The sequence below is a fragment of the Nilaparvata lugens genome, chromosome 2 (genome assembly GCF_014356525.2).
Source record: "Nilaparvata lugens isolate BPH chromosome 2, ASM1435652v1, whole genome shotgun sequence".
Lineage (NCBI taxonomy): Eukaryota > Metazoa > Arthropoda > Insecta > Hemiptera > Delphacidae > Nilaparvata > Nilaparvata lugens.
The window spans coordinates 41,238,426-41,265,740 of record NC_052505.1 but is presented as its reverse complement, the minus strand read 5'-3'; the positions used below and the strand labels follow the sequence as shown (position 1 = coordinate 41,265,740).

The 27,315-nt window shown below is 35.6% G+C and overlaps 1 protein-coding gene across 8 annotated transcripts in view; it reads left to right on the top strand.

Moving 5' to 3' along the window:
- Nucleotides 1-27,315, top strand: part of LOC111049946 (dystrophin) — a 322,297-nt gene that overhangs the window by 133,600 nt on the left and 161,382 nt on the right. The window contains exon 12 of one of the 8 annotated variants that reach the window (XM_039421223.1): nucleotides 16,287-16,359. The exons of the other annotated variants lie outside the window; for them this stretch is intronic. Coding sequence (XP_039277157.1) covers nucleotides 16,287-16,344 — 58 coding nt within the window. The 3' untranslated portion in view covers nucleotides 16,345-16,359. Of the gene's footprint in view, nucleotides 1-16,286; nucleotides 16,360-27,315 lie in introns of those variants that run through there. 8 annotated transcript variants of the gene reach the window in all.

Below are 27,315 nucleotides of genomic sequence, written 5' to 3'. Positions count from 1 at the left end.
TCAGAAAGTGTTTTTTTGTTGTTCGATGTTTTGTCGTCCTTATGAATTCTGTTGAAGCAAACATAATGTTATTTAAGAAGTTGTGCTGAACCTGTATAAAGAATTCATAGAATTCTTAGAATTCATAGGAACAGTAAAAATCAATTTTATGAAAATCGATGTACATGTAATTGGATTTAGAAGATCAATACGATAATGTGCTCTATCACAATTTAATCACAGAAATGTTTAAGTGAAAATGTTGGGCGCAAACCTTCTGCCATGAGGAGACAAATAAATTTATGAAAAGCTTGATAGCTTGAATAGTGATCTGATATTTGTTACACGTTTTTAGTCTAAGACATAATATGTCTTCGACTAATTTTTAATGTTTCTTCAATTGGCAGGAAAACTTTGGTTTTTCAAAGTTATCTTACTCCCTTATTTTGGGGTATTTTCAGAAATCAAGATAAATATCCTACCAAATTTCCTACACAAATACAGTTTCATTTTCATTTCATTTTTTTTTTCATCCCACCGACCACCTATGAAAGGGGTATAAGGACTCATCAATCACAATCTAAGTTGTCAATCTTTGCATTCTATAATGCAAAAAGAATACCTTACTGGAATAAGGACAAACCTGCAACAACTCCTCCCTCACCTTAATTCTGAACTTTTCACCTGTAAGAGCTTTTATGCGTGTTGGCAATGAATTATATAGCCGAATTCCTGCACTCTTTACCCCCCTCTCATACATACCAGTTTGATGAATGTCGTCTCTGAGGTTTTGTCTATATCTGGTATTGTATGAGTGGAACAACTCTCCTGTATTGAACCTATCTTTATTCCTATCAATAAAACAAAGAGCCTCTAAAATATATACACCTGGTAGTGGGAGAATCTTTAACTCTTTGAAATAATCTCTACAACTTGCTCTAATAGATTCACCCACCATCACTCTAACTGCCCACTTTTGAATTCTAAATATTTGTATTGCATGAGTTGAATTGCCCCAAAATATAACACCGTATGAAAGAAGAGAATGGAACAAAGCAAAATAAACACTTCTAAGCGTTCCTGCATCCAGCAATTTCTTCACGGTTCTAAGAACAAATACTGCTGAGTTTAGTTTGCTTTTTAGCTGGTCTAAATGAGGTCGCCAGGAGAGTTCAGAGTCCAGCACTACTCCAAGTACCTTTGCCTCGTTTGCTGAACCTATGTTTCCATCTCTCGTATCCAATACTGCTTCCCGAGCCGTCCTGAATGGAATCTGCATAGTCTTATTGTAATTTAGTACCAACATATTTGAGGCCAGCCATGCTTCTAGTTTCTGAAGAGCTCTTCTACTTTCAGATTCCATATCATGCTGACTGTTACTTTTCAATAAAATACTTACATCATCAGCGTATAAAACACAGTGTGCTGGCTCAAGGTGTGGTGGTGGCAAGTCGTTAATATATAGAAGGAAAAGCAAAGAACCAAGGACTGATCCCTGAGGGACCCCACTCCTCGCCTGTAACCATTCCGACTGATACACAAAAGAGTGAGACTGTATTTCCACCCGCTGATGTCTCTCATCAAAGTATGATACAAACCACTTGAGAACCTTGCCTTCAAAACCATATAATTTCATCTTTTTCAATAAAATTTCAATGTTTACAAGATCGAAAGCTTTGGAAAGATTGGCAATCAGGCCACATACCCTGGATCCTCCATCCACAGAATTCACCACTTCATTTATAAAAGAAAAAAGCGCATCACCTGTAGAAGTGCCGGGCCTGAATCCAAACTGTTTAGGGGACAGCAGTTTTAACTTGTTCAAGTACTTTCTTAATCTGTGGAGCACTACGTATTCGAATATCTTTAGAAATACAGGTGGATTGGCAATCGGTCTGTGATTTTCAGGAAGCTTGTGGTTACCTTTCTTATAAATGGGGACTACTTTAGAATATTTCAACTTTAACGGTACACAACCGGCTTTCATTGATTCATTAAAGATATAAGTCAGAGGTTCAATTATATGTTCAGCTGTTTGCTTTACTAGATAGTTTGAAATATTGTAGTGATCATTTTTTATTTTTTATTTTTTAATGATTTAATTATCTTTCTGAGTTCTGTTCTACTTATTGGATCAAATTCGTTCAAGTGGAAAGTGCGTGACTGTCGATGAACACTGCTAAAGAACTTTAAAAATTCATCTACTTCAGTATATTTACAGATAGATTGTTGTATTTTCAGAGGAGTATTTATAAAATAATTATTTAGTAAATCTGCAGCTTCTTTGCCTTCTTTTGTAATTCCAGTTTCATTGGCTATGTTTGTTTCTAATGTTGGAGTGGTACTCTTTCCTGTCTCAGTCTTAACTAGTTTCCATATTGCTCTTGTTTGATTTGTAGATTTTTTTATAAATGTACTAGCGGCAATTTTTTTGGCGGCATTCAGGACCTTTCTATAAGTATTTTTATAAATTCTAAAAAAGGATTCTAAGTTAAAGTATTTCAAACCTGACGATGTAATTAAGTGAATCATAGTACCTACCGATGATGGCATTTTCAATAACAAGCTCAGTGTCTTCAATCTGTCTCTAGATATCCTAATACCTTGAGTAATCCACGATAGCTTATCTATTTTTCCCCGGCCCACTGATTTTTCTGGAACATATTGATTACAGTGACCTATATAGGAGTTCATGAAGCTATTGAACATCGTATCAACATCTGTGGAATTGTAAACAGAGTGCCAGCATTCATTTGAAAGCCCGTTTTTTAAAGCTGTTACATTTTTTTGATTAATTACTCTGTACTTTTTACTTTTCCCAAACGTTAAACATTTTTTCTCCTCAGAATTGGATTTTAATTTCTGTAATCTTAGTCTTGCACTACCACCATCGTGATCAGAAAAAGAGCAGGGAATAGTTCCACCAGTAGAGAGAGCTGATGGATAGTTTGAAATAATGTAGTCAATTTCTTTGGCTGAATCTTTAGTCACTCTTGTTGGGCCCTTAGTTATTTTGTTTAAATTGAATGTTGTTAATAAATCTTTGAACAAACTGCTGTTTCTATCATCCTTATTGTAATCTACATTTAAGTCACCACATAAACATACTATTTTACCTTTCTCTTTTGTGACTTTTGATAAAACAGAACTAAGTGATTCGATAAAAATTTTGAAATCCGAATTGGGAGCTCTATACAAACATAAGACTATTAATTTCTGTGGCATCTTTTTCAATCTCAATTCTATAGCGGATACTTCAAATACACTTTCAATAGCTAATGAGACTATGTCATTTCTGATATTACAATTGTTGATAGATCTGTCACGAACGAATATACAGGACCCACCTCTATTTTTCAGTTGTCTACTGAACTGTGATCTCAAACTAAAATCAGGAAGAGCAAAAACCTCTAATTCATTCTGTTGCAGCCAATGCTCAGTCAGACAAACAATATCAAAAGAAGTTCCCTCTTGTGACAATAGGATTTCGATGTCTAATTTAGAGTTTAGCAAGCCCTGGCAGTTAACGTGAAAAACCTCACATCCTATAAAAAATCATTAGTATTGGACAAAACTGAGATATTTGAGCCCACCTGATTATCCATTGAAACGCGCTCCGCCCCACCACAAGACTCACCTGCATTTCCTCTTCCTGTACTGAGTAGACTTTCATTCATAAGTTGTTCTTTCAAAAGTACCCTAAGTTTAAGTTTTCCTTTAATCTTATTCAGATGGAGTCCATATCTTGTATAGTCAGCTATTTCAAAATTTCCCATATCCATGAGATTGATTCCATCAAGCTGTGAGACCTGTCTGGTCAACCATGCATTGAACTTACTGACGTTAACGTTGATGAGTGGTCAGTTGTAGCGATAAGGTACGGTTGTGACAGATACCCTAGTCCGTCTAGCAGTCTTTATGATTGGGTCCAGGTCAGTGTCAGTAGGCTGAGTTGTAGAGTCAACTATGTCATTTGTTCCGGCTATTACAATTACCCTATTGTCAAAATCAAAATCGGAAGTCAATTTTTCCAAGTCATGTCAATGACTGGAAATGTAGATGTAGAACATGAGTGCCAACTGTTGGATAAAATGGCTGAAAATTGTCTTAAATTTCGTCAAAAAATGTCAAGAAAGGCGGTGGTGAGTAGGATAATTATGACAGCGCAGGCTCAAAATCAGCTTTTTTAACCCCCTCCCCTCCCCCCGCCATCGTCCCCCACCCGCCTCCCGTCCTAGGCAGGGTAGGGGGGGTCACATGGTGATGTCATCAGCTGTTCAGTGACGTCACTTGACCTCGTGATGTCATCAGCTGTTCAGTGACATCACTTGACCTTGAAATTTCCCGCCACAACAAAATTTCCCTCCTTTTTTTCTAACCTCAAACTACAAGATTAGACAACATAACCACAAAATCTTTTTTTTCCCGCCATAAGCAGGGGTGCGAGCGCGCGCGCACGCTCGGTGTCACTAGTGCAAGAGTATTGATTTCACAGACACACACTCAACTGTTTGGTGTAGTATGAAATAGGCTATTGAAATTAAATATTTAGAAGTTGTACCATCATCACTATTGATTGATTTCCTCCTTTTTACCCCTGCTGCTTTTTGGCATTCAAATTACACTTACTGCTAAGACGTTAGACAGACAGACATTAGACGTCTATTACACAGACTGCTAAGCGCGCGCACAGCGCTCAGTGAGCAAGTATTGATTTCACAGACACACAATATTGTTGTGCATCTAATAGGCTATTGAAATTAAATATTAATATTAGCACTCTATCTATTGATTTCCACCTTACCCAGTAAGGTTTGTAAAGTGCATAGACACCAGACCTAGAGAGTATTGATTTGGTGTACTGCGGGTTGCATAAGTTAACCCCGCGTTTTCTTACCTCTGTTACTTACCTTTGTAGCTATTGATTTTCTCCTTTTTGGCTAACAAGCTGGCAGGAATGGAGGCTGAATAATTGTTGTTGGAATGAATAATTTGTTACTTTGCTTGTAGTGCTTTTGTAGCCTACACACAACTACTTTTTTTCTACCCCTTCCCCATTGGGGTAGGGCATGTAAAAACTGCCACAAGACAAGCTTGCTATATTGATTTTCCTCTAGAATAACAACTGACACAGTTTTCAGTTGTGTGTTTAGTGTAGTTTGAGTTAGGAATAGAGAAGAAAGAAAGAGAGAGACACAGTGTGATTCAGTTATGCTTTTTTATTAACACATTATGGAATGAACACACAAAAACTTTTTCGATTTTCTTTTGAATAACAAACAAGAGTGAGTGTATTGTATAACAAACAAGAGTGTTAGTAACATATAATAATTTTAATATTTATATGTGAAAGAATTCTTTTATTATAAAACATGTGAAACACTAGAGTGTGTTAGTGACATACAAGTCACAAATTTGATTTGACAAAAACACATACACATCCTTTTTTTTTAAAAAAAAAACACTATGATTTTCTTCTGAATAACAAACAAATAGTGTCTGTGTTGTTAGTAACATACAACAATAAGTGAAAAGATTTATATATAAAAAACATGAATAAACACACACACACAGACTATAGAGTCTTAGTGGTGGCATACAAGCCACAATATAAGGTTGAAGATGTTGAGTATTTCACTATTTAATAATTATGTACCTTTCAAAAGAAATGACAAGAAGTAAAATGACACACTGTTTGACTTTACAATTGTTTCAACACATGTAAAATCACTTTTTCGCACTGTCAATTCAATTTCAAACCATAATCTGTTTATATTCATTTTGAATATGAATTTAACACAATAAGTTCCACAATTTTCTTGTTGAACACAAGCTGATACAGTTGCGGAATCTGCATGTCTTATTCTCATGCACTGTTGATCAATATTGTAGCTTATTTCGGTGGAATCAACATTCAACCTAATAATTTTTGATATCATCTGTAACACATCAAATAAAATTATTTGCTACTAGAAGACACAACAGGCAAATCCTCATCTGTTAATACTGGAATTTTGTAGTGTCCTAAAGCTAATGTACTAATTTTATCACTACAGATATACCTTTTCTCATCCTGGCAACTAAGCGCCCTTCTATTTTGTCTAATTGTCATTACTTTATGGTTTTTTGATCTAATTAAATTCTGGCTTCTGTACACCTCTCTACCTTCGAATAGGCAATTTAAATAGTCTTGAAATGAAATGTATTGATTAGACTTTGGATGTTGTGCTGTTAATTCGCGTGACAATATACATCGTTTTACCCCTTTAGCCTTTTTAATTAGTCCTACTTTACGTTCAATCTCTAATCTATCTTCTGTTTCTTTATCAAAATGTTGCTGCTGTTGCTGACCAATAATTTCATTATACAATCTGCATGCCCATAGTTTTGACCGTAAACCCAGAAACTGATAGGGAGCTTTAGAAGCAAATTCATCTTTCATCTTACCAACAACCATACAGTTTTGTGTAGAATAAGCTGGGTGATCTACAGGATAATTTGACATGTCTAGCCAATATTTTAAATCTTCATTTGTCCTTATGTCACAATATAAGTCCTCGGTTTTAATCAGGTAGAACAGACTATCTGTATCTTGATACAGGAGTTTGGCACAGGGACCATATATCTTTTTAATCACATCATAATGGAATGAATACATTACTGTTTTACTCAAATCTAAAATCGAAAAACCAATGTAAATAGGGTTGTTTAGCAAAATATTCTCTTTGTGTAGAGTTATACCACATATGTTCTTCCCAAAAATCAAACGATCTTTGAACGAGGAGCGAGCTATATATTTCAATAGCGATTTCTCGTTATTAACCAACTTTAAATCCATTTGTTTCCATAAATTCATACAAGATTTACCGAAAATTACATTGTTGAGTAATTTGTGGAAATCTTTTTGAAATTTATTCTTAGACTGTTGTCTTAGCTGTGTGTTCAAACTTATGTATGGTTCTAGAAATTTGCTTTGTTCAAAAGAAATGCCTCTACGAATGTTTGTCAATTTCAATCAGTGTTCTATAGCTTGTTTCAACAGTAAATAGTGGCATACATAATTTGTGTGATTTGTAAGTGAGGTTATGAGTTGAGTCTGTTTGGATGGGTAAACTTTTTGATTTCTTGCCAGAAAAGGAAAATCATTGTGCATGTCGTGTAATTCTTTCGGATATTCAATGTCGACTTCCAAAACATAGCCTACTGTTTGGTCCTCGCTCCAATTTTTCATGTTGGCAACAGCATTGTCTATTTCGTGTCGACTCATCCAAGCAAAATTTGCTCTGGGAAGAGATTCAGACATTGCAAGGCCGTATAAATTATTAATGTCTAAAACAGCTAAAAAACTGTTGGGTTTTTGGGTATTGTAAGGTGCCCCAGTATAGTGATTATTTGCAACTGCATGTCTGTGAACACACGTAACTATTCCGCCCCTGATAGAGGAATGGAAAAATGCGTACATCGAGTAATCTGTCAAAAGTTCCAACTTAATTTTAGTATATTTAAGCATAGCGTCAAAAGAAAAGCCAGGCAGTGTAAAATAGTGTGCTGGGTCAAGTTTGAAAATCTTGAGACTAATATTGCGAAAAGATTCCATTATGTCAGCTAGGAGTAGTACGTCTGTTTTCAAATATAAGTCACTGTATTGACCAAGTGTGCGACAATTGAAGTGTTTCCAAACCTTTTGTGCATGCCGATAATCGTCTGCACTTATTGTACTATCACAAAGAGAACTGTAAAATTCTTCTATAGGTGGTAAACTTTCCTCGTTCATTTTAGCCCAAGAATCACAATATTTGTATGGAAAAATTCCTTTACATGATACAAGAGGTAAACTTTGATGTTCGAAATGTTCCGATGTGTGTTTGAGAATACCAGCTATTTGCTCAATAGATGGTGTAAGACCAGCTGGTTGTAATAGGTTAGAGGTTAACGAATCCAAACTATCAGGTAGAAATTTGAACAAATCAAGAAATCTGAGATGGAGTCGATTGGACAATTGTATAGTAAATGATATATACTTTTCACTTGTCTGAGGAATTACTTTTATTTTATTACTACAAACGGAACCGAGTGCAGAGACAATTAGGTGGGTGTCATAAGATGCTGAATTGTGTGGAAATACTGTGATGTATGTTTGACGTTGTCTTTGCAAGTTACATGCATTGCAAAGAGCAGTCCTGTAGTATCCAGTGAGATGACAATGATCATAAACTTTATCATTTACAAAAGGCTTTTTGCATGCATCGCAAAATTTTGCATCAGAATGCATTTGCTCTTGTTCTCTAGTTAATGGGTACATGCCAATATGATGTTCATCTAACGACTGTATGACCTGGGTAGCATATTCAGTTAAAGTGGTTAGAAAATGTATGGCAGCATTTTCTCCTCTATAAAGTATAGGACGCGACGGTATTTTCTGTGTTAGTGGCGAACTGTCCGGTATTTGTGTTTCATCTCTAACAAAATACAAACAGTAGGACATGACGACATGGTTGTGTTTAATTTTTGTTGTTGTTCTCTTTGACCTTCTTCATGCAGTGCTATCACCTGTTGCCTCCTCGGCTTCTCCATCATCATCACCATCATAATCAGACTCTGAGTTTGCTGGTGGTAATGATGATGATGATGATGATTTAACGAGAAGACATTCGAAATCAGCATAACAGGTTAGGGGTAGTTTATACTTTCTCAATGGGTTTTTAAATTCTAAAAATGGCGGTGAACCATCCTCTTGCATTTTAGGCATAGAAACTCTTGTTATTTTCTGCTGAGAACAATATTCTTCATGTTCTTTCATTCGTCTTTCTCCGTCTAAACTAATGGTATAATAGGTGAAACATCGACGACAGATTACTATTCTTCCATCATGTTTCGTTAGTTGTTTCCTAATAAGTTTTTCAAAATCGACAATTAAACAATAGTGAGTTTTGGTTTCTACTTTACATGTAGCTACATCAGTTGTTCCCTCATCCCCCTCTTCAATCCCGCCCTCCTCCTCATCATCATCATCATCATCATCATCGGTGTCCGCCTTTTCAACAAGCAGTAATAAATCAAAGTGGTCTTGTCTAGTTGTTTTGCTAATTCGTCGCGGATAAATTAGATTTTTATCGTCAATTCTGTATACATTAACAGAAACTGTCGGGTTATTCTTTTCGAATCTATCTAGTTGACAAATTGGGGTTGGAAAATCAATGTTATTGAAATTATATATTGGATTGTTCTTGTTTAACAAACGAAAATAACGATTATCAACACGATATTTACATTTACCTTTAATGTGTCGCGCTAGTAACGCATACATAAAACATTTAGAATCTGTTTGATTCAGCGGGTTTATGATACAATGTTTAGACAATATACTGTTGGGTAGCTTAATATATGAAGAACCCTTTGGTTCTTTCAATGGTCTGTATCTATTAATTCTCAGCATCAATCCGTCAATATTTCGTAAAGACCAACCACTGGATTTACCTTGATAATTTGTCTCTTCTATAAGTAAATTAAAAAATGAATCGCGAATCTGTTTTTGTAGATTGTCTAATGATGTAACAATAAAATTGGTTGTTTTAAAAGCCACATCAGCTATCTCAACAATTTCTTCACTGTCTTTATTTATTTTCTGGTATGTAGATTCCACCACAATATTGAACTTTAAAGCACCGCTTGCATGAAACTCGTGAGCCAATAGATTGTAAATATAATTTTCTAAACCATTGAACATTGGATTATAGTCTATAAATGGTTCGTGACCGGATTTACTATGAGCAAAATTGTTATAATAATAAGTTTTCAAACACCCTCTAAACTCATTCTCTAATAAACTAAATGGATTATATCTATCTGCTGTTTTGTCCTTTATTTCTTTTTTCCCCGCTCCACTAACATTTGTCTGCAGCTCTTCTTCTTCTTCTTCTGCAGTTTGTGCCAATCTTTTCCGTTTAATAGGAGCCATATTTGTAGTTACTACTACAAATTACCTACGGTAGAAAAAAATAGGAAAAACATAATACAGCAACAATATTTACACTCAAAGTAACAATGAAAAAAAGATTATTACCTGTTTAGTTTTTCTATTGTGATGATGATGTACACTCGCTTTGGTTTACTTTAATATTAAATGTTCTACCATATGGTTGAACAGACATCGAATAACCAGTCATGTCGAATTTATTCTTTTTTTTCGTCAAATTTGAACATTTTCTTGTTGAAGTAGCGTTCTGGTAAAACGTATGACTTGTTGTGGCCACCAACTTCAAGTTTCACTAGAATTCTATCACCATGTTGTGTTTTCAAATGTGCAGCACTGATCATAGGATAGTTTTGATCTGGTATCAGTTCTTGTAAGCTTGTAAATTTATAAGAAGCGTTTTCTGCTGTAATTGCTCTGACTAATTCTTCTGCTGATATCTGTGAAAGTCATGGTATTTATTCGGTACAAAATAGTTTATTACACAATGATAATGTTTGATCTTGAACTTGTTCTTCCTTCAAACAATAGATTTTACCTATGTCTGCGAGTAAATTTTCATAGCTGTCACCTAAAGTTCTTCCATTTGTTGTTGTGGGTGTGCTTCTTGGAAAAAGACCAGAGCACCAATTAAAATTCACAAACGACGGTGAATTTAGTGTGTATTTATGAGTGAAATATGAGTCTAAGTGGTATAATCGGAAAGTTAATTTTATGCAATTGCAATACCAGATTTCACCATCCATGGCTAGAATATGTTCAAAAGAACATGGAGCAACGTGCAACAAACGGAATGGAAGATACCAACCACTATTAGCAATCCTTCTAGCATTATTCAATACTAAACTGTATGATAAATAGGTTATTTTCATATCTCTAACTAAATTACACAAACTTTCCATATCTTTTAGTAATTCGACACAGGTCCATCGTTCATTTGGTGTCATTATAATTTTTTTACACTAGAAAAAAAAATGCTATGATAATATTTACTCTAGTATTTTTCACATTAGTGTGTTATCATTATTAGTGTGTCCACTACCTAGAGTGATGAAAATACATAAGGTTTCTCATAATAAAATCAAACGTATACTCTTCGGGGTTTCTGTCAAATGAACAATATCTCTCCGGGTTAATCTCTCTTAAAATGAATAGATCGATATATCTACTCCTATTTTGAAATTTAAACATATGTGATGTAATGTCGAAAAAATCCTGACAACGACATTTGTATGTTACTAGAGTATTTAAGGGACATAGACACTGGTGCTCCAAACATGATGGCAAATGAAAATTTTTGGTTAAATCTATACGCTGTTGTTTATCAAACGAAATGTAATCGGCACCATCTTCTTCTTCTTCTTCAAAGTCAAGATTTTGCAGATATAATGCTGTTACATCCTCACACATCAAGTGTTCAGCAGCAATCATACTCATGAGGTCTTTAATATCGAGTCTCTTGCATATGGCATACAATTTAGAAAGAATGCCATTGCGTCTGCTGCTAGAGGCACGTTGTAATTCACAATTTTCACCATATTCTAAAATCTGAGTTTGCATTGATTTGGGTATGCTGCTCAAATCTGCTCCATAGAAAATTGCATTTATGCTGGCCTCTTTGGATAAAGTTAGTAAAGAAAGTGGTGATTTTAGCTCGTTTAAACCCATATCTTTTTTTAATATGTTTGCCATGTGTCTTCTCTTAGAGGAGAACGTCTGCAAACAGAAAAACAAATATGTTTGTATGTTTGTGTGTGTGTCTCTCTCAATAGAGGTTTTTTTACTTTGAAATAATTTTAATGAGAAAAGAAGAAGAAGAAGATGTTACAAATAGTTGTGAAACATACCTTTGAAGAAGAAGAAGTTTTTGTTAACAACGACAACAATTGTTATTTCTCTCAATCAAATAATAATGAATATGCACACACACAGGCTGCTGGCTGGCTGGCTGGCTTGCTGGCTGGTAAGTGTGTGATTGCTTTCAATGGTAGTTGCTTATAGAGAGAGAGACAAGTGTTCCATTTGAGTTTTCAGGCAGCAATAAAACATTCCGGTCAAATTGAAACTGTTTTATGAGATTTACAAACAGGAGAAAGTGCGGGGTGGAGGTAAGTCTCAACAGAAGTGGGATGGCGAGGGTCGAGGGATAATGATAGGGTAGGCTAGTAGACACTCTTGTAGTCATCTCAATTATTCAAAAATGTTTTTGCGTCTTGCATATTCTCTCTCTGCTGCTGATGCAAGAACTCCACCCCTTTGCCACCAGCGCAGAGGAATGACGACACACCAGTCACTTATTTCGGGGGTGGCTGCTGTGGAAGGAAGGAATGCAAATAACACTAATTACAGCAGTTGGCGGGGGGTGTGTGCTCCAGAGCTGCGTGTTTTGTGTAATTATGTGTTGAGATTCGCATGAAGCAGCAGGCAGGCAGTGATAATTACATACACACACACAAATTAGGGGGTATTGTTCTCTTTTACACGACAACAGAAAAAAAATAATTATAGGTTGTTGTCGGTTTACTTTGTGAAAATACTTGAGGACTAAAAATTTTGTGAATTGAAGAACTACAAGACTTAACCTATTTTTGACTATCTAAATTTGGGAGAGGAATAGCATAAAGCACAAGGTTACCTTATTTTTCCTCTCCCTATCATTTTGATAATGTATTGACATTGTATAAATGAATGAATGAAGCATACCAAATAGTACATAACCGAAGATAGTGACAAATGCTCGACCAGGTATGACTCTTTGTTCTGAGATAATGAGGACGTTTGGATAGAGATCTGCTCCAATCAATAAATCTATGGCTGCAGGTTGATCAAATGATGAGTCAGCAAGCTTTAAATGTTATTGCAACTTTTTTATATTATACTAGGATGCAGTGGGAACTTTAAACTTGAGTAGCTTATACTATGAAATTATTATCCTTAATCATACTCCTTCCCTTTTCACTTACCCTCCCCATTTTCTCATTTCCCCTCCATTACTCTCACCCCTCCCAAACCAAATCTTCCCCCATACAAGCTCAATCATAACCACCATGTTTTTTAAATCTATAAGATAATAATATGGAAAATACAAACAATAAAAACATTTTCTCTCTTTTCCACATACCGGTATCGAAAACAGTTCAAGTACTTCATTTTCTCTTCCTCTTGGTTGGCTCTGAGACTGGAATTAGCACATTAAGGTCAAGCTGTGGATCAGCTACTGAAGTGATCTGTATCAGGTGGGACTGCAGGACAAAGCTGGTATTTGGATTCTTTTTGCAGTATGTCCTGATGTTCTTGAAGAGATATTCTCTGTGTTGTCTTGACATCCCAGTTGGTGTCACTTCACTTAGGAGTCCTTCTGGTCCATTTTGGTTTGGGAAGATGTTGTGCACAATAAAATTATCAGCAATATCAAATTTGCTATTCACATTGCCTCTGCTCTCTACACTAAATCCAAAGTGGTTGTACTTTGTGATGTTAAAAACCTTTCTTGCTCTATTCTTTGCAAAAAAAACCTAAAAAAAAAAAAAACATTTTTATTGATGTTATATTTCTTGTTTTGAAAAGGCCTTTAAAATGATGTATCACACAATAGATGTTTATATTCAGAATATTTGAGTTACAACCCCTCATTTCTTTAAAAACTAAAACTTTGATCAGCCACCATTTTTTATTTATCTATTTATTTACATTTTACAATACACACACCAAATACATTATTAGAAAAGGATCAACAGGCCTAGCCCAAAACTGCTCCCTTTTCAAATTTTGATAGAGTAAGCCAATGTCTTAAAGGTAGGTTATGTTGCTTCACTTTGAATCAAATTCCGAGTCCAGAAATATACATACCAAAATTTAGAATTTGATTAGATTGAAAACCGAAGAGAATAAAAATATTGCACCAAACTGTAATTCGAAACTTAAATCATTAAATTATTTAGAAATTTAAAAACCAGAAAACAAAACTAAACTCATTTTGGATACAAGTATCATAGAACATTTTTATCCATGCCATCTTTCTCGTTTTGAAAAGGCCTTCAAAATGATGTAACACACAATGGGTGTTAGAATTTAAAATATTCGAGTTACAACCCCTAAGTCACCCTCTTATGAGGGGTTGAAATTCAGTAGTATGTCAAAAGGTAGAGTATTTCTCCAATAAATTATCCTGAAAGCTACAGTATTATACTCAGTATACAGTATTCCACAAGTATCCAATTTATTGAAGGGTTCCCTTTATGACTCATTCTGTAAATGCCAAGCAAGGTAACCAAGTACAATGCTATTCTTGTTCTGGCCTACACAATTGTTGGCATGAATGAAAATTGTGTTTCTAAGTAGTTATGGAACAGGGTCACTATAAGGTTTGATCCTTTTGATGTACTTACACTTTCTGGTAAGAGGTAGTTAACTTGTTTATTGACTGTTTTGCACATAACGCAGAATAAACCAACTTTGAATAATGGTACCAAGAATTCAATAGGGCCTGGTTACAGTGGGTTGCTGGGTATATGCATTTGTTGAATCATGTCTAAGCTATAGTAAACAGTACTCTTATCATCATTTCCAAAGTTATCCCTAGTAAGTTTGATTGTGTCTCTATAAAACTTCCTCTCTTGACAGCTAATTGAAGGTGGGCTCTCATCTTTTCAATGGTATCCATTCTAGTTTCATCTGATAAAGCCATATTATCTCCAAATCTAAAATGCTTTTTGCAAGATGCACCAAGATCTGATCTTGGTTTCATTATTACTATAGGGTGATTCTAAAAGAGCGCCGGTTTTAATATATCAAATTAAGAGGTTAATTTAAACGAAAAATTGAAAATAAATACATCAACATGTTCATCTCACCTTCCGATTTCATGTATGAAAAATTATGTCATGAATGTGTCCTCCTCTACTACGCTGGCACGCATCAACTCTGTCCATGAAATTCCCTATTACTGCATGACAAGTTTCCACTTCCATTTCGCCGATAACCCGTCGAATTTCCTCCTTCAAGTCATTGATGTTTCGGGGTTTATTAGCATACACCAATGACTTCAGATGACCCCAAAGATAAAAGTCACAAGGCGTCAAGTCACACGACCTTGGTGGCCAATGATGATCGGAATTACGAGAAATGACGCGATCCTGAAACCGTTCATTGAGCAACACAATTGTTTCGCGGGCAGCGTGGCATGTGGCACCATCCTGCTGAAACCACAACTCGTCAATGTCTATTCCATCCAAATGAGGCCATAAAAACTCCCTAATCATCGAACGGTATCGGTCTCCATTCACTGTCACTGCTTTACCTTCCTGGTCTTCGAAAAAATAAGGGCCGATGACGCCACCTGACCAAAAGCCGCACCAAACTGTCACTCGCTGTGCATGCATTTCTCTTTCTGAAATGATGCGAGGGTTTTCTGAACCCCAAATACGGCAGTTCTGTTTATTAATGAAACCGTTCAAGTGGAAGTGCGCTTCATCACTGAAGATGATTTTGTTTGCAAAGCTGTCATCCTCCTGCAGTTTTCCCAATACCCAGTCGACAAACTGTCGTCTTTTCTGGTGATCTGTCACTTTCAAATGTTGCGTCAACTGTATTTTGTAGGGGTGACATTGGAGATCGTACCGAAGAATTCTCCGTACAGAAGAACATTTCAATCTCAATTGCTGAGCACGGCGACGAATTGATTTCGCTGAGCTAACAGCAACACTGTCACGAACTAACGCAATGTTCTGCTCAGTTCGGACAGAACGACGACGTCCAGGACTTTTAAGGTCGACTGTTGAGCCCGTCTCAAAGAACTTTTTCATGAGTCTGCGAACTGTTGATTCATTCGGTGCTTCATTTCGTCCTAGAGTACCGCGAAGTAGCCTGACAGTAGCCGCATAACTCTCTCCATTCTGATAGAACGTTTTGACGATTAACACTCGTTGCGCACAAGTAAACTTCTCCATGGTTAGACACAGACTGCAAGATCTAAAGAAATACGATCAGAATTGACAATCGGAATGTTACCAGAAATAGAATCGAGGTCACGCATTGTTGCCAACCGATAAACGAAAATTTACCAGCCGTTTAAAAACCGGCGCTCTATTTGAATGACCCTTTATTTCCAGGCAGATTTTTTTCCATATGTTAGAAAATATCCTTAACCCTAGAATGCTAGCACTAAGCAGGTGGTTGTTATTACTAGTGCTACGTAAATTTTACGTGTTATCATTTTTTTTCTTTTAAGGGTTGGAAATATTTTTTCAAGCACACTTTCTACAAAATATTTATTGGAAAAAAGTATGGTTTCACAAATGTACATTTATAAGAATGTTTCTTGCTAATCTTCTAGGCACAGTCAGGGCACTGGTGATGCTGATGCTCCCTACAAATTGGCTTGCCACAATTGAGGCGGTATACGGAAAAAGGGCACAGAGCAAAATTGCGTTTTGAGAAAAATGCATCCAAAGTTTTAGTTTGAGTTGAAATATATATATATATATTTTTTTTATGAAAAAATTAAACATTCTGTTACTACCTTATGAAAATTCAATATTTTGTTTCCATGTTCATTAGAAGTTATACATGATTATATGTTTAATTCATTCCAATAAAGATGATTGAAAAATAGATTACATATGCCCTTTTTCCAGAAACTTAATTTTTTATGTACAAATTCAGGTTTCATTAACAAGAAAATAAATTCTATTCAATGCTGAGTGTTATATTGCTTATAAAATTAAAAACACATACATAAAAAAGCTTCAAAGTCATCTTTTGATTAAAATGTCTATTTTCAAATGCTATTATGTGATCTCATGTAAAAAAAAGTAAAGTAAAAAATCAATATTGAAATATGCATAGGACAATGTTGTTTAGGTTTCAATCATTCATTATTAAATAAGTTCTCAATCCAATCTTTGTCTTGATCTTCAAGGAATCTGTACAGGGATCTTACGTCTTGATCTTTTCACTACTCACTGCAGGGTAGGGCATCACCTGTGGTTGAATGTCATGGATAATAGGACCTTTGAAAAATTAAAGTGTTGAAGTTTTCGGAGCACAACAGAGTTCCATCTTCTCTTATAATAACGTACTTCATGATAGTGAACTTGTTGGACTTTGATAAAGGTTTTGGCAGAAACATGGGACTGAGAGCTACATCCCATTCTCTCAATACATCTCTATCCATGATAACATCGAATGGACAGGGGTTTGTTCGGCATAGAACCATCGCAGTAAGATAAGGTTTGGCTGTACCAATCACTTCTGTCTTTGTTATTTGTTTACGAACCATACCAAAGTTTCTGTCGCATTGAGAAAAGGAATGTCCACGTACTGGGAAAACTTGAGTGATGTTGACATGTCGGGTCTTAGCAAACCATGAGCAGAATTTGAGCATAGTGACGTTCCTGTTCTGGCCTCCTGCTGCATCAGATAGGAATATGATGTCTTTCACATGGGGGAACTGTCGTAATTTCTTTTGAATGCAGTCGAAGATGAATGAAACAACTGAATTTGCATTTTTCTTACCATCTGTTTCCATGAAGCTATACATGAATGATGTATCATCATTGAAGACGTGTACATTGAAGCAATATAGCCATAAGAGCCGCTTATAAAACTGTGTATTCACATTTAATCGAGGAACAGGAAAGTTTTGTGCATAATCAAACTCTATCACCAGAAAAGAAGGATCATTCTTTGCTTTGTATATGTACTCATCTCTAATTTCCTGGCGTTTTTTGAATTTCGTTGATGAATTTCAAACAGAACTTTACATACATCCAATGGATTTGACTGTAACTTTAGCTCACATTCAGCACAGTAATCACACATGTCTGTTTTTGGTTTATGAAATGCAAATAAGAATTTAGTTTTAAATAATTAAAATAGGTCTTGTAGTTCATTTTCAAATTTGTACCGCACTTTTCTTTGTAATAGTTACCAAACATATTGTAAAGTGTCTTGATTGTCAAATCAGGGTTGATAAAGTATTTCAAGTTTGTTTTGTGAGCACAGTAGTGACTCTTATCGTGGGGTATACTATTCAAATGATCTCCTATTAGACCAATCACGTTTTCTTTCAGCTTGTGAGGTCTGTTTGTGTGTCCACCTCTCTTTCCATGGAAATCTTCATCTTCCAAAATTTTACTTTGTATAATCCTTAACCTCTTCATTGACACTTGAAAAAGGTTCAAGATAAATTTTTGGCAAACTTTTCGTTCAATTCCATTGATGGTGATAGTGTATTTCCATGTGTAGGTCCTATTTTTCTGTGGATTAACTAGTTTTCTAACGCATGATGTATCACACAATAGATGTTTATATTCAGAATATTTGAGTTACAACCCCTCATTTCTTTAAAAACTAAAACTTTGATCAGCCACCATTTTTTATTTATCTATTTATTTACATTTTACAATACACACACCAAATACATTATTAGAAAAGGATCAACAGGCCTAGCCCAAAACTGCTCCCTTTTCAAATTTTGATAGAGTGAGCCAATGTCTTAAAGGTAGGTTATGTTGCTTCACTTTGAATCAAATTCCGAGTCCAGAAATATACATACCAAAATTTAGAATTTGATTAGATTGAAAACCGAAAAGAATAAAAATATTGCACCAAACTGTAATTCGAAACTTAAATCATTCAATTATTTAGAAATTTAAAAACCAGAAAACAAAACTAAACTCATTTTGGATACAAGTATCATAGAACATTTTTATCCATGCCATCTTTCTCGTTTTGAAAAGGCCTTCAAAATGATGTAACACACAATGGGTGTTAGAATTCAAAATATTTGAGTTACAACCCCTAAGTCACCCTCTTATGAGGGGTTGAAATTCAGTAGTATGTCAAAAGGTAGAGTATTTCTCCAATAAATTATCCTGAAAGCTACAGTATTATACTCAGTATACAGTATTCCACAAGTATCCAATTTATTGAAGGGTTCCCTTAATGACTCATTCTGTAAATGCCAAGCAAGGTAACCAAGTACAATGCTATTCTTGTTCTGGCCTACACAATTGTTGGCATGAATGAAAATTGTGTTTCTAAGTAGTTATGGAACAGGGTCACTATAAGGTTTGATCCTTTTGATGTACTTACACTTTCTGGTAAGAGGTAGTTAACTTGTTTATTGACTGTTTTGCACATAACGCAGAATAAACCAACTTTGAATAATGGTACCAAGAATTCAATAGGGCCTGGTTACAGTGGGTTGCTGGGTATATGCATTTGTTGAATCATGTCTAAGCTATAGTAAACAGTACTCTTATCATCATTTCCAAAGTTATCCCTAGTAAGTTTGATTGTGTCTCTATAAAACTTCCTCTCTTGACAGCTAATTGAAGGTGGGCTCTCATCTTTTCAATGGTATCCATTCTAGTTTCATCTGATAAAGCCATATTATCTCCAAATCTAAAATGCTTTTTGCAAGATGCACCAAGATCTGATCTTGGTTTCATTATTACTATAGGGTGATTCTAAAAGAGCGCCGGTTTTAATATATCAAATTAAGAGGTTAATTTAAACGAAAAATTGAAAATAAATACATCAACATGTTCATCTCACCTTCCGATTTCATGTATGAAAAATTATGTCATGAATGTGTCCTCCTCTACTACGCTGGCACGCATCAACTCTGTCCATGAAATTCCCTATTACTGCACGACAAGTTTCCACTTCCATTCGCCGATAACCCGTCGAATTTCCTCCTTCAAGTCATTGATGTTTCGGGGTTTATTAGCATACACCAATGACTTCAGATGACCCCAAAGATAAAAGTCACAAGGCGTCAAGTCACACGACCTTGGTGGCCAATGATGATCGGAATTACGAGAAATGACGCGATCCTGAAACCGTTCATTGAGCAACACAATTGTTTCGCGGGCAGCGTGGCATGTGGCACCATCCTGCTGAAACCACAACTCGTCAATGTCTATTCCATCCAAATGAGGCCATAAAAACTCCCTAATCATCGAACGGTATCGGTCTCCATTCACTGTCACTGCTTTACCTTCCTGGTCTTCGAAAAAATAAGGGCCGATGACGCCACCTGACCAAAAGCCGCACCAAACTGTCACTCGCTGTGCATGCATTTCTCTTTCTGAAATGATGCGAGGGTTTTCTGAACCCCAAATACGGCAGTTCTGTTTATTAATGAAACCGTTCAAGTGGAAGTGCGCTTCATCACTGAAGATGATTTTGTTTGCGAAGCTGTCATCCTCCTGCAGTTTTCCCAATACCCAGTCGACAAACTGTCGTCTTTTCTGGTGATCTGTCACTTTCAAATGTTGCGTCAACTGTATTTTGTAGGGGTGACATTGGAGATCGTACCGAAGAATTCTCCGTACAGAAGAACATTTCAATCTCAATTGCTGAGCACGGCGACGAATTGATTTCGCTGGGCTAACAGCAACACTGTCACGAACTAACGCAATGTTCTGCTCAGTTCGGACAGAACGACGACGTCCAGGACTTTTAAGGTCGACTGTTGAGCCTGTCTCAAAGAACTTTTTCATGAGTCTGCGAACTGTTGATTCATTCGGTGCTTCATTTCGTCCTAGAGTACCGCGAAGTAGCCTGACAGTAGCCGCATAACTCTCTCCATTCTGATAGAACGTTTTGACGATTAACACTCGTTGCGCACAAGTAAACTTCTCCATGGTTAGACACAGACTGCAAGATCTAAAGAAATACGATCAGAATTGACAATCGGAATGTTACCAGAAATAGAATCGAGGTCACGCATTGTTGCCAACCGATAAACGAAAATTTACCAGCCGTTTAAAAACCGGCGCTCTATTTGAATGACCCTTTATTTCCAGGCAGATTTTTTTCCATATGTTAGAAAATATCCTTAACCCTAGAATGCTAGCACTAAGCAGGTGGTTGTTATTACTAGTGCTACGTAAATTTTACGTGTTATCATTTTTTTTCTTTTAAGGGTTGGAAATATTTTTCAAGCACACTTTCTACAAAATATTTATTGGAAAAAAGTATGGTTTCACAAATGTACATTTATAAGAATGTTTCTTGCTAATCTTCTAGGCACAGTCAGGGCACTGGTGATGCTGATGCTCCCTACAAATTGGCTTGCCACAATTGAGGCGGTATACGGAAAAAGGGCACAGAGCAAAATTGCGTTTTGAGAAAAATGCATCCAAAGTTTTAGTTTGAGTTGAAATATATATATATATATTTTTTTATGAAAAAATTAAACATTCTGTTACTACCTTATGAAAATTCAATATTTTGTTTCCATGTTCATTAGAAGTTATACATGATTATATGTTTAATTCATTCCAATAAAGATGATTGAAAAATAGATTACATATGCCCTTTTTCCAGAGACTTAATTTTTTATGTACAAATTCAGGTTTCATTAACAAGAAAATAAATTCTATTCAATGCTGAGTGTTATATTGCTTATAAAATTAAAAACACATACATAAAAAAGCTTCAAAGTCATCTTTTGATTAAAATGTCTATTTTCAAATGCTATTATGTGATCTCATGTAAAAAAAGTAAAGTAAAAAATCAATATTGAAATATGCATAGGACAATGTTGTTTAGGTTTCAATCATTCATTATTAAATAAGTTCTCAATCCAATCTTTGTCTTGATCTTCAAGGAATCTGTACAGGGATCTTACGTCTTTGATCTTTTCACTACTCACTGCAGGGTAGGGCATCACCTGTGGTTGAATGTCATGGATAATAGGACCTTTAAAAAATTTGAATGGCTTCAAATTTAAAGTGTTGAAGTTTTCGGAGCACAACAGAGTTCCATCTTCTCTTATAATAACGTACTTCATGATAGTGAACTTGTTGGACTTTGATAAAGGTTTTGGCAGAAACATGGGACTGAGAGCTACATCCCATTCTCTCAATACATCTCTATCCATGATAACATCGAATGGACAGGGGTTTGTTCGGCATAGAACCATCGCAGTAAGATAAGGTTTGGCTGTACCAATCACTTCTGTCTTTGTTATTTGTTTACGAACCATACCAAAGTTTCTGTCGCATTGAGAAAAGGAATGTCCACGTACTGGGAAAACTTGAGTGATGTTGACATGTCGGGTCTTAGCAAACCATGAGCAGAATTTGAGCATAGTGACGTTCCTGTTCTGGCCTCCTGCTGCATCAGATAGGAATATGATGTCTTTCACATGGGGGAACTGTCGTAATTTCTTTTGAATGCAGTCGAAGATGAATGAAACAACTGAATTTGCATTTTTCTTACCATCTGTTTCCATGAAGCAATACATGAATGATGTATCATCATTGAAGACGTGTACATTGAAGCAATATAGCCATAAGAGCCGCTTATAAAACTGTGTATTCACATTTAATCGAGGAACAGGAAAGTTTTGTGCATAATCAAACTCTATCACCAGAAAAGAAGGATCATTCTTTGCTTTGTATATATGTACTCATCTCTAATTTCCTGGCGTTTTTTGAATTTTCGTTGATGAATTTCAAACAGAACTTTACATACATCCAATGGATTTGACTGTAACTTTAGCTCACATTCAGCACAGTAATCACACACGTCTGTTTTTGGTTTACGAAATGCAAATAAGAATTTAGTTTTGGAAATAATTAAAATAGGTCTTGTAGTTCATTTTCAAATTTGTACGGCACTTTTCTTTGTAATAGTCACCGAACATATTGTAAAGTGTCTTGATTGTCAAATCAGGGTTGATAAAGTATTTCAAGTTTGTTTTGTGAGCACAGTAGTGACTCTTATCGTGGGGTATACTATTCAAATGATCTCCCATTAGACCAATCACGTTTTCTTTCAGCTTGTGAGGTCTGTTTGTGTGTCCACCTCTCTTTTCACGGAAATCTTCATCTTCCAAAATTTTACTTTGTATAATCCTTAACCTCTTCATTGACACTTGAAAAAGGTTCAAGATAAACTTTTGGCAAACTTTTCGTTCAATTCCATTGATGGTGATAGTGTATTTCCATGTGTAGGTCCTATTTTTCTGTGGATTAACTAGTTTTCTAACGCATAATGACCTCATCATACACTTTGAAAGAAATGAATCTTGTAGAGATTTCTCTTGTCCATTGTAGAACGTTTCAAAAAGTTCACTTTGAGTTCCATGAGAAAACTGTTCAAAGCATGATTTCTTGCAACAAGAAGACTGAAAACTGAACACTTTACCTTCAATTTGTTTTCCACTGGCACTTTGATAACTTTCTCCTTGGACTTTTTTCACTTTCCTCTCTTCTCTTTTTTTGTTCACCTGCTTAACATATAGTCTTTTTGGTTTCCTAACATCTTCAAAACTATTCTCATTTAAATCCAAACTATTATCAGTTAAATTCAAACTATTCTCATTTGTATCCATGATAGAAACATAACCACAATCAATCAACAATAGGAGCACTGATCTCTCTGACCCTGACCACCAAATCCCTCCTTGACACAGCTGTATAAAGACAGTTGTACCAACGTCAGTTTTCAATATTTTTGTTTGATTTTTTCAGGTTATGTGTAAAACATGATGGCCGATCCAATAAAGCAATCTCTGGAAAAAGGGCACATTGGCTTATGTGCCCCTTTTCCGTCTACCGCCTCAATTGCAGTAGGTTGTAGTCATCCATTTCTTCTCCAATCACAAAACTTGCAGTAAGATCGTGGCCCTTGTTGATCATTTCCTAGGACCTAGTGCCACAACTTTCTCATGCTCAGCATCCTTTGACAAATTTGGTTGAGCAAGCTGGATGATTTGGTGATTTCTTGTCAACTGCTTGTGAAGTAGTATCATGAACTTGTGCTGGGACATTGCTCTGGCACCATCTCCATGTTTCCGATAGAAATTGTGGACATACACTACATAGGAGTTGATAGTAGCAACGCTTATCATATTGTGAAAAAACAGTGTGGCCACTGTTTGGTCTTCCTGCCACAGTTTGCATTGTTGTACATTCGGTTGCAGGTTTCAACCCCTCCTTTTGTGTCATTGTAAGTCATAATTAACCCTTCATTTGTTTTTGTTTTCATTGATTGATGCACCTTGGTGCATTGTTGATACCATAGTAACAACATTTATGTGCATCCCAACACAAGACATAACTAGCGCTACACAAAAATTATGTGCTAAAAACATTAAGGTATTACAGTAGACTCCCTCTAATCCGGCCACCTCGGGACCGGGACCCTGGCCGGATCATGGTTTGGCCGGTTAAACCGATGCGCTTTCAAAAGTCATTAGATTACTACTGTAAATTTGTATATCAATTGAATATTTACAACTGAACATAATTTTACATAGTATGAGACATATAATTTGAAAAAAAACTCACCCTAAAGGATATTTCTTGGGCTAAGAAGAAACTGTAAACAATTGCACTGCACTAAACTCAATTATATTTGAAAATAAAAAAGAAGAAACTGTAAACAATTGCACTGCTCTAAACTCAATTTCATTTGAACATAAAAAAGACAAATTTACAAGAGTCTACTGTATTTTTATTTTTGTTGCTAAACCACAGAAAAAAATGTTAGCTCTTGATTGAAAAATTATGTTAGTCTTCGATTTTCTTTTGTTTTTTTTATTTCATAGCTCTTTTGAACGTGAAGTCATGCCACTTCTTAACAAACATAATATCAGCTGGAGTCGATTCTCTTTGCCACTCTATCAAAACGATAAACTGAGCAAAAGACATTACTAAACTACAGTAACAGCGTACAAATAGATCGATGAGTCATGTATTGCATCCACGTATGGTGGGAATAGGAAACTTTTATCCAATTATCTGGCCATTTCTGGCCGAGACCGACCAGATAAAGTGAAGTCCGGATTAAAGGTGGCCGGATTAGAGGGAGTCTACTGTACTAGCACTACATAAATTCTATGTGTGTGGGGTAGAATGCTGCTCCCCAGCAAAAAGAACAAGCGCAGTTCAATGTGAACACTGTGCCGTTTCACTGGTGACTGATGGAGGTAAGCACTGCTGGAAGGAGAAGCACCATTGTCATTGTGGGAGGGGGTAAAATCACAAAATGGGAGTGGAACACGTCGAAAATACATATGCTAGCGTTCTAGGGTTAATGATACTGGTTTTCCTAACATGTTGTCCATAAATGAGGCTTTAGGAAGTGTGAAAAATGTTAAGCTTAATGTCATTGGATGGCCACAACTTCAAACCAGCATTGTACACTGTGCTACTTCTTCCTGGCAAAATAAATGCATGCTGTTATGCATAATTACTTAGGAATCTTACTACAAACTGAGTATTTACAAATAGAGTAACATTCTTAGCTATTTTCTCAGCATTACTATGTGGTTTTGCTATCATGCCTGTTTCATTATAGGTTTTTGTAAGACGTTCTAGTCGTTTATATTCAATTTCGTGAGCAAACATATATGTTTTCTTACCAACTGGTCACCCTTTGACAAAAAAAGTGTGTTCTGTTTTCTTTTCTTCCAAGGTTTATTTTACCGGTTGAAGATGGCCTAGAATAATTTGGTCCAAGGTGTTGACATGAGTACTTTCATAATGGTCAATTTCAGAACATTCATGGTGCATTTCAACAAAGTTGTGAACAGTAATTGTATTGCTTCATTTTTCTTTGCAGCCACAAACTAATCCTACAAACTGTAACAGCTAGGTCTTTATCAGCATCATAGGTGTCAATAAGTTCATCAAATATTTGTCACCGACAACTGGCAACAGTTCCCCTGCAACATCTTCATTAATAATTGGTTGATCTTGCCCAGTTTGATCAACTTTGACAATCACATCTCCTACATCAATTAAGTTTAATGCAGCCCATTCACGATCAGACTTTTTTTGGACTAATTTTAGGGAAACACAAGCACCCACCTAAGGCATGAGCTTTGTATGGAACAGTAGTTCCATCAAGAGATACCTGGCACAACATTGTTAAGCAGCATATTACATACTCGTGAGAAAAATTGTGTGAGTGTGCCACAAACAGATTTTTTCAACCTTACTCTATTCCTCACAACATGGCAATCAGCTGCTTGTGGTTGAAATCATTCAGTCAAATATCTTGTAAATTGCCAGCCTTTAGCATACAATTTAGTAAACAATGCATAACAGTACCATGCAACCACTCTCCTAAATTTAAAAATCTTAGAGAACAAATTATGATCTTCAGGATACTTTTGACAGTTCGAAAGATAAATTCATTTATTTCTGAGAAACTTTTTTGCTTCCACCACCATATTTTCTTTTGATCATATGCATCTATTTGCATGTAGCTTCGATATCAACTTGCTGATACTTGTCAACTTGGACGATTCTATTTCGTAAATAAATTTCTTAAATCAGCATGATAAATTGACAAACTAATAATCCAAATATATATTAAATTCTATGGTTTCCAATAGATTTCTTTATAATAAATATTTTTTTATCTCAGGGTGTAAGATTCGGCACCTGACGGAATAGATAGATCAATTCATCTAGTGAATCAGAGCTACATTATATTATCGCAAATTATATTGCAGAAATCATATGAATATTGTATTAACAGCCTAGAACTTAGTATTCTCTGATTGATGGATGTTTTGATATATGGATTGATTCGTTACTATCTAATAAAATACCTTTTATACTATCTTTAAACTTGCGCAAGTATTTTTACCAAATTCTTAATTTATAAAAAACACTTTCGACGAGCTAGCTTTGATTCTTATTTCATTTCGAAGCACTGAGGGTGCCCTATCACTATTTCGAATATTTTTCACTCACGTGCTGTAATTTTCTATGAGCTGCTGATGTCGATCCAAACTCCTGGTGGTCCTGGATTATTTGTAGCCAGAGTCGTCTCTTCCAAGGGGTTAAAAAATTATTTAAAAATGACTTCTGCTTTACATTAGCATCACAAAGTCTTATGAAAAAATTTAGAAATTTGATTTAACTTTAAGCTATGAAAGGTATAGTAAGATATTACGCTCTATAATTTTTGGTGACATCTCATGGTGGTCGTTGGCAGGCAAGTGTTGAAGTTCTCTCTTCTAATTTACAATTTTCATTTCCGATTTCCAAATTTACATGAAATTTAAATAATCTGTTCCTCCGCCATTCATGGCTCAAATAGACCGTACCAAACTATTAAATTATTACTTATGTTACATCTTTAATAATTTATTCGCCTTCGGGCCGTATCCAGAACATAAACTGTACATAAATTCTTATCATTTGTAGAAATATATACAAATATATTTGAATTGGCTCACTATTGCCGCCTATCAATCGCTACCATTTTATTGGTGCATGCAAATTATATAGTATTCATGCACCTAGTAACCTCCTACTTCCTTAATACATTTAATTATTTTTGTTTGGGTTTTTTAATACGTTTTTTACATGCAAAGTAATTTT